The sequence below is a fragment of the Mauremys mutica genome, chromosome 10 (genome assembly GCF_020497125.1).
Source record: "Mauremys mutica isolate MM-2020 ecotype Southern chromosome 10, ASM2049712v1, whole genome shotgun sequence".
Classification (NCBI taxonomy): domain Eukaryota; kingdom Metazoa; phylum Chordata; order Testudines; family Geoemydidae; genus Mauremys; species Mauremys mutica.
This window is the reverse complement of record NC_059081.1, coordinates 2,671,546-2,680,573: the sequence shown is the minus strand read 5'-3', so window position 1 is coordinate 2,680,573 and position 9,028 is coordinate 2,671,546. Positions and strand designations below refer to the sequence as shown.

At 42.1% G+C, this 9,028-nt stretch overlaps 1 protein-coding gene across 3 annotated transcripts in view; it reads right to left on the bottom strand.

Moving 5' to 3' along the window:
* Window positions 1–402: 402 nt before the first annotated feature.
* The window catches only part of USP37 (ubiquitin specific peptidase 37), a 54,599-nt gene continuing 45,973 nt past the window's right edge, over window positions 403–9,028 (bottom strand). For all 3 annotated transcript variants that reach the window (XM_045031989.1, XM_045031988.1, XM_045031990.1), the window contains 4 exons: window positions 7,426–7,541; window positions 5,620–5,689; window positions 5,192–5,330; window positions 403–4,421 (listed from right to left, as the gene is read on the bottom strand). In XM_045031989.1, the coding sequence (XP_044887924.1) occupies window positions 4,334–4,421; window positions 5,192–5,330; window positions 5,620–5,689; window positions 7,426–7,541 (413 nt within the window). In that variant the 3' untranslated portion in view covers window positions 403–4,333. The remainder of the gene's footprint in view (window positions 4,422–5,191; window positions 5,331–5,619; window positions 5,690–7,425; window positions 7,542–9,028) is intronic.

Here is a 9,028-nt window from a genome sequence, read left to right as displayed (position 1 = left end):
GTGGATGTTTTCTGAGCACTAGCCACAATGACTCCAAGATCTTTCTTGAGTGGGAACAGCTAATTTAAACCCCATCATTTCATACGTATAGCTGGGATTATGTTTTCCAATGTGCATTACTCTGCATTTATCAACATTGAATTTCATCTGCCATTTTGTTGCCCAGTTTTGCGAGATCCTTTTGTAGCTCTTTGCAGTCTGCCTGGGACTTAACTATCTTGAGTAGTTTTATATCAATGGAACAGGGCCGTGCTCTTCTACGGTACAAACTAGTTTCTTCTTCAGTAAGGGTACAGTACAGGCCCCGACGTAAGCAGACTGGAGTCGAGTGCTCAGGCATCCACATCTATCTGAGTCAACAGAAAACTCCATCTTTGTGGAAATAAGATTCAAACTCATTAGAGGGTTAATAAAGAGGTTTTAATTTCACAAAAATCTATCTACACATCATTTAAAAAGGAAAAAACAAGAGCAAAACTGTAAAGAATACAGAGGAACAGATCTGCTAAAACACAGAGAAAGTGCTGCTCCACATCAATTGTGTAAAGAATCAAAAAAGTCACTCAATGCAGAATCTAACCCAGTCATGTGGCATCCATCCTGGCTTCTTTCAAACACACACACACCTGGAACCCCTTCCCCACCAGTTTTTAAAGAATTATGTAGTCAGGAGGCATATAAGACCTCCGGTGGGACAGGGAATACTGGCAGCAGAGTGCAAAGGACACAGAACGCCTTTTTCTTCTCTCTCTTTGGCAGTTGATTACAATCGTAGATTAGATCAGTTAAAAAGTGACCCAGTTAGTTCTTTGAAGCCACACACAACTTCTCCCCACTCCAACCCCAAGCAAAGAATTCTTCACGGGCATCTAAAACCTTCTGTGAGTTTCAATAAAATGTTAACACTGGATAATCAACTGCTTCTCCCATTGGTTGCAGTGCAAACCGCATATGCTAATCCTTCCAGTACATCAGATACAGCACACAAAAAAGAAGTCGAGTATACTCCAAATCAGGCCATTTACACCATGATGAAAACACGGCTGGGGAGGCAATCAGCCAAGGTTAGACACATCAAAATGCTCTCTTCATATTATAGACTGAAGCTTTAGTTAGGAAGCTAGTACCTGCGGGTTTTTTTTGGTTCTTTTGCACATCCCAGTACAACAGTCCTCTATGTGGACTCAGACACACACAGCGCAATATCTGGGACAAAAATTCCAGTTCATTTACATAAACATTTATACATTCATCATAAAAAAGTAGCCAAATACAGTGAAGGAGGAAATCAAGAACAAGTCAGAGCAGACATCCGATGATGGGGTGGGGGTGGAAGGAAGAATGCCATTGGTGTTTTCTTTGTTTTTTATACGCTGAGGCACACACAGACCAAACTAAACTGGCTCTCAGGTTCTTTTGAAACCGACAACTCCATACATTTCAGGAAATGTCAAAGAGTGTTTTATAACATGCACGCCATAGAACCCTCTCTAATTAATAAGATACATAATTCATACCAACAGCACTCCACCATCTCCCAGAAAGCCCTACTCTCTTTAGCAGGCCTCAACACTATTAACAGCCATTTTAACAAAGGCATGAAGGGTATTTAAATGATTTCCTCTCCAAGATCCCTGATGCTAAAATCCCTACATGTGCTGGCTTTTATTTGGTTTGTGTCTGTCCTGCATATAATCCAATACGGTTGTAAAGGTTGCACAGAGCTCAGCTCTACTGAATTTCAAAGTTATTACAAAAATGTGAAAGTGAATAACACAGAACGCTGGGAACACACACTCCCCCCGATTCTGAGTGAACTAGCTATGCTGTGCAAACCCTCCAAAGTATTGATTTATACATAGACCCCTTGACAAGTTACAGATTTCCTTCCTCATTGTCACCCTGGAGCGGAGAGAAAGAATCCATCTTTAGACAGGGGATGTGGGGGTGCACAGTGTTGGACTGACAACCAGCTCTGTTCAGGAAAAGGTTCATAGAGCCAGGCAAGCTGCCATATGCCAAAAAAAGTGAAAAACACATAGGTTCACTAGTTGTTTCTAGCTATGCTAAGTGAGAACCTGGTTTTCACTAGAGGGACCATGAAATCTGGTTGTAAGTGTCAGCTCTCTCAACTCTGGATCTACATCAAAAATGGTTTTATACATAAATTAGGGTAACAACTAAAATTGGGCAATCTCGGATGTTATTAGAAATGAACTGATTTGGAGTGCTGTGCCTCGACACGATAATCTGCTCCCCACCAAGCAATCAGCAGTGCTAACTCGCTGATATTAGAAGTACATTTGTTATTTAAAGCGCCATGTGTGCTGCTTTCAGCAGGTAGGGACCATGGGGATGCTGGTTAAGACGAGGAAGGTAGCTTTGCCTTTAGGATGGAAGAGATCTTTGCCACATTTTCACAGGTATGTGCCCTTTTCAGTAAAAGAAAATTCCTACATTAACTCCCCCTCCCCAAACACACACATTCCACTAACATATTCACTGTTGACAATACAAAATCATAATGATTTATAATAAATTAACATGTCACATACTACTGGTGCTGCACCTTATGAGGTAAAAGCTTTGTCCTGTTTGTGACCGAAGTTTAATGCTTAGGCCATATACTATGAGACCAACACAACCAATAAGATATTATCCAAGCTGTAACAAAACTCATTTAGATTCGCCTGGTACACTGCCCAGAAGATCAGCCTTAACTATATAAGATCTGTGAAGAAATTAATTTGCCTCCTGTCCTCTACAGCAATAGTTTGTCTACTTAGCTCTGGGTGGTTTATTCCTGAGAAACTCCTAATGGTAGTTTAAAAACAAATATCTTTGCACTCTCTGTAACCGATTATTCAAATCGCAAAATCCAAATTAGGGGCAGAAGAGTCACTGCTCCAATGATTAGCAACAATTTCTTTGCAATAAAAGGAAATACCAATTAGGGAAATATTTGCCCATATTAAATAAAAGACCATTTGAAGGTTCAAATAAAAATTAAATCACTGGATGTTTTTGCCAAAGTCAGCTATAAAATGAGCGTCATGTTACCAGGTACAATTAGGATAATAAAATGTAACAGTTCTGCCTTGTAATATCTTATATGAACACTCAATACAAGTTTTCAAAAGCTTCTCAACTGATTTCGTTTATTCCAGCTGAGCAGCCCATAGTCTTAAAAAAACAACAGACAGCTGGAATAAAAACATCTGTCTCTCTGTGGGATTCCTGGGATCTGTAGGGACAATGTGAAATTATGGATCAGTCTAACAGCAATCCAAGTGCTAAATGAATTTTTCAGACTTTCCACTTGAGGATGAGAGAGACAAACATTTATGCCTGCAGACCCTGAAGGGTTAATGCCAGAATGCTCTTTTTCCAATGTGTGATGCAAAAAGAAGAGTTGTAGTTCACTTCCTTTTACTGCTCAGCACTGGCTCTGCTTCCCTTGAAGAGAATCTGCCAACAGGCCAAAGCTCATCTTCCATCCCACTAGCTGCTGCTGTCAGAGTCAAAACAAGGCAGCCCAACGTGATGTAAAGTCAGTGAGAACTAGATATACTGACAGAAAGACGTAAACTGCAGTATGCAATGACACTATGAAGAAAATGCAGTCAGAAAGAATCAACTTTTTAAATGAAAAAAAATCAATCTCATTTCTAAACAAAGACACCAATGAACTGTATAAGATGACAGAGTGTGAGTAGGTATGCAATACATTCCACAGCACCAATGGTTTGTTTCCTGGAACTGCATGTAAATGGCAGAGCATTTACAACCTCATGAATGTCAAAATGCGCCAACTTGAGTGATGCCGGCACACCTGTTAGCAGGACAGATGGGTAATAGCAGACTTGGTGATCTAGGTTTCCAGTGACTATTACTGACACGATAAATGCCAGGTTGCAGGCTGTATTGCTTTAATTGCTCGTGGGGAAAAAAAACAGAATGCCACGTGATATGTAAATCTTCCCCATTCACATATCATAGTTAATGGACTTTCAAGTCAAGTCTCTTTTTGCACTATTGTTTCATCAGTTTATGAGCAGCTGTGGTCTTGTGGCTTGATGTAACGCTTTAAGGCTCCATGCTGACAGAAATATTTCTGGAACAATAAAAATCTCACCACGGGAGGAGTGCTTTGGGATGTCAAAGGTTTACCAGTATGGTTCAGGCCAAGGTTTACATGCGTGGTTCTGCAAGTTAAGCATCCCATACGCCTTACTTTTTGTCTCTCATTTTGGCCCTGAGCTGTTTGCTACTCCTGCGTGTCTTGCACAAGTTCAGAATTCTCCATGCTCAGGAGAAACAAGGGATTTGCTCTTCACAGAGGCTGACGAACAGACCGCCCCACTTCCATGCTAAGCGGCTGTGTGTTCTTTTCTGTTTCTAGTAACTCATCGAAGATGTCCCTAGAAAACATGAGAAGGGAGATTATGAAATCAATGAGCACAGAGCTGCTGCACAAGATGAAGACAGCCCTGCGGGAAGGGAGAATGACACACAGGAAATGAGTGGTTTACTTTAAGCCTTGGAAATTTCAGAATTATAGAGCCTACTAGTTAAGCCTAAAGAATTACACCTTGTCAGTAAAGCTCTCTAAGCAGGGCTCCTGAAATTCTGAAGCCATTCAGAACCAGTTGGAAGCTGAAGTAAGATTTTTCAACAAATTATAGCAAATCTAAGAGCATGTTAAGCCTTGCAGGGAAGAGGGCAGCAAAAATAGAATAAATTAATGCTAGTAAAAGGGTTAGGGGGAATATGGGAATTTACAAATATATGACTATGTCAGAGGAAAACATACACTAAGGACTAATACTTAGCTGAGATACTGAACATCCTCTTTAACCATGCCTTTAACACTTAGCTATCATCTCATTACGACAATCAGAACCACAGAATCATAGGGTTAGAAGGGACTGCAAGGGTCATCTAGTCTAAGGCCCTGGCAACATACAGGATTTGTTGTGTCTAAACCATTAGGTATTAGTGAGGGATAATTCTGCGCTACTGAACTTTCAGAGGACGCTCTAGTGCTAGTCAAAATCATATGCAGCAGTAACAATCAAAATTCAGACACACTGACAAATACTAGATTTGGCAACTCCACTGAAGAGGATGGTAGGGAGAGGAGCACAGAACTTCCTGACTGGGAATGCCCAAACTGCTGAGATTCTCTTACTTGTGCATGTAAAAGAAGATATAGCCACTTCGGTCTCTATCACACTGCACAGAGGCCTCTAGCGTTCTAGACACTTCTAGGTCATTGTAGGTGAACCAGGACTGTTTCTTGATATCATAGACATCACTAATATAATGGCCTAAAAAAATAAAAAGAGAAGCCACATTTATTTTCATGCTATAGTTCAAAACAAATCAGTAAAGTGTTTCTAGATACCCTGTTGCAGTTAGCTGACATTTAAATACTGAAATGCCATCATGTTGTACAAACCACTTATAGACTAAATGGATATTTTTGACTAAGTCATGTTAACTATGAAAACAGATCTTAAAGCTTTTCTGCATCTTCAAAGAATATTACAACCATTTTCAATTACATTTCTTTAATCTCCACATGAACAGAGAGACCAAAGGTATCATATTCCCTACCTGAAGAGGATGTGCTTCCAATATGGCTGACAATGCTGACGAGACGATAGGAATGGGGGATGTCTCCTACCTGGAAAATACAATCCAATCATTTGCTTTTAAATATGCTCCTAATTCCACTCAGCTCAGAACAACAGGCCTTACAGCACGCTAGGATATGGCTTTGGCTACTTGGTACACAAAGTTCAACTGTTAGAGAAATGTGATCAAGGAACATAGGAGCTGCCACACTGGATCAGGCCAGGAGGAAAAAGTGTCCCTTTCACACTGGGAAATGCCATATGATTTGTTTGGTTTTGTTTCCCCATTCACCATTCTGCCAGCGGAACAGCAACAAAGTCGTCATTGTTTGGATTCCAAAGCAGGAAGATGACACAAGCTCTCCGTTTTGCACTGCCATGTGTCCAGACAAGCTATCGGCTGAGTGACCACTTTCCACTGATAGCAATAAGTCCACAGAGAGAAGTTAAAAGAAAAATCAAAGAGAACTATATTGATTGCTGCGGTATTAAAACCAACCATTCGATAAATGAGGTAGATCAGTAGAGAAAGACTGGACTGGTGGCCTAGAGATTCTCTCTTGCCCTGCCCTTGGAGTGTTAAGGAGAAAATGTCCCTCTCCTCTTATTTGGGATGAAGCTCTGCTCATCAACTCAGCCGTGACAATTAAGAACAGGTAATGCTGACTGGCTTTAAAGAGATTTCCTGGTCCTCCTTGGTCTGATAGGCTGATTGATTGGAGTTCAACAGGGGTGTGAAAATACAGCTCTCTGATGAAGGTACAGCAATTGGAAGGGACGTAAAACTTCCCTAAAGGAATTCCCTATAAAAACCATTAACCCTTTCCTTTCTAGATGGCTATACAACACTCTTCTTACATGCAAGATAGATGAGAGACCCTCAGTGGGTCAGACAGCAGGAGTTGTTGCTATATTCCACTCAGGGCTCACAAGGCCTCCTCCGCAACTTGTCTGATCTTTAATGGTCCAGGACAGGGGTGGCCAACTTGTGGCTCCGGAGCCACATGCGGCTCTTCAGAAGTTAATATGCGGCTCCTTGTATAGGCCCTGACTCCGGGGCTGGAGCTACAGGTGCCAACTTTCCAATGTGCCGGGGGGTGCTCACTACTCAGCCCCTGGCTCTGCCACAGGCCCTGCCCCCCTCCACCCCTTTCCGCCCCTCCCCTGAGCCTGCAGTGTCCTCACTCCTCCACCCTCACTCCCCAGAGCCTCCTGCATGCCATGAAACAGCTGATCAGGAGGTACAGGGAGGGAGTGGGAGGCGCTGATTGGTGGGGCTGATGATGGGTGGGAGACGCTGGGAGCAGGTGCTGCAAGCTGCTGACGTATTACTGTGGCTCTATGGCAATGTAAATCGGTAAATTCTGGCTCCTTCTCAGGCTTAGGTTGGCCACCCCGGTCCATGAGCTAGAAACCCACAGCAGTTACTAGCACCATCACAAACCACTACGCTATCTGAAATGCTGTTTCTTCCTTTTTGACAATTAAGCAGCCCGTATTTTTACTTGTTTCGCACAGCAGAATGCGTTCAGTAGTCAAGTTACTCTGTTTCCCTGTCCCCCCATAAGATTCCTCAGAGCAACCAAAGGGCCTCAGCAGCTCCTCTCACTGTAGGACCCGCTCTTCCCGAGGGAGATTACTGAACTATCCAGTGTTTCCCAATACTATGGGGAAGCTGCTACTTAACAGGTCCTCTCAGACTGAACAGATGTTCCATAATAGCTGGTGCTGAATACGGGAAGAGACCTTAATTCCCCATTCCGTGCTTGAAACAATGGATCATCACCTCAGCATTCCTCTTCAGCTCTTCGGCTTCAGTTTCTGTGTACTCCATGTCGAGAACATCCTCAGTCCCAGAGTCCTCATCAGAGCCAACACTGTCCAGAAGAGAGCTGGTAAATTCTAAATGGCACAAAGACACAACGATGCCAGGTTAGAATTTTTGGCATATACAGGAAAGCAGGTCACAGTTACAGAAGGTTGGGATATTTTTTTATCTTCATAATGAATCTTCATAAACAAACACAAAGGAAATACTAAAGCTAAAGGCTCTTCCTTCTGAGGGAAGCAAGGGATATTGGAAAATTTACACACAAAAAAACTACCTCACATCCCCTCTCTACCCATCCAAAAAAAGCATGGTGATTTATGCTGTGAATCTGAATCAAGGAACAGACCCTGAACTACAGAATGCAGAATAAAAAGCAACATATAAACCTTTCACCCTTTTTTACAGTAGGACTATGTTAAAGGGTGCAAAAACAGTTAATGCAACAGTAAGGGTGCGTGGCAAACTTTTTTGCAAATTCCATTTGATTGCATAGCTGCGTTTTCCATAAGCTTTGGTGGCCCCAGGTCAACATCCACATTAAATGAACTGTACCCATTTTGCTTAGTGATTGGGAAGTTTCCATGGTGAGAAGCATTTCTCTGTATTTCAACTATAAATTCTATTCACAAACTACATCTATCAATTAAAACTGTATCAGAGGGGTAGCTGTGTTAGTCTGGATCTGTAAAAGCAGCAAAGAGTCCTGTGGCACCTTATAGACTAACAGATGTACTGGAGCATGAGCTTTCCTGGGTGAATACCCACTGCGTCGGATGCAAATTAAAACTGGCATCTAAACCTACGGCTGGCAGCATCCATCTTTTCATTGTTTATACATGGTGAGAAGGGCTGCTCCCTGCAGGACCTTCCAGAATGCTTGGCTGAGCAAAATGCACGCGGCTTTCTGTTAAAGCCGGAAGGGCTCCCGTACACAGTGTTCTAAACTTTCTGCGATTTTGCAGCTACCCAACTAAAGCTTTTTCCCAGCACTTGTTAAAGAAGCACCTAAACTTTTTCCAGATAATTTAAATTTGCATGGTGAGTCCTGATTGGATTCGAGTTCTCTGCTCTTCTCCTCTCCCTGTTTTTTTAAAACTGTCATCATGCCAGTTATGATGGAAATACTTTGCCCAAAGGAAGGTTCATGCAGTCTGCCCTGTAAAGTCATCAGACACTGGATTAGTTTAATCCTCCTAGGTGTGTTCCACAGTTGAACCCTCATAAGTGAGAATGCTTTATTGCCAGATCTCATGCTCTTGTTGAGAGCTTTATAAGCTACGTTGTCCCAGGGAAAAGCAGGCTGTCCAAGTGAGTCACACATGGAGACGCAGTCACAGAGAATGCTTAGTCCCAGTACACTGATAAAGCTGGGATTACTACACTGTTATAGCACCAACACTGGACCATGCTTTTTTAAAAAAAAAAAAAAAACCTGCTGGCTACAGGTGAGAAGGGAACAGCAGCTTCATAGTGAAAACTTACTTCCATCTCTTTTAGCAAGTACCTGCTGCCACAATTATGAATGACGTGACAGCATGATGACAGGCATTTGACAATA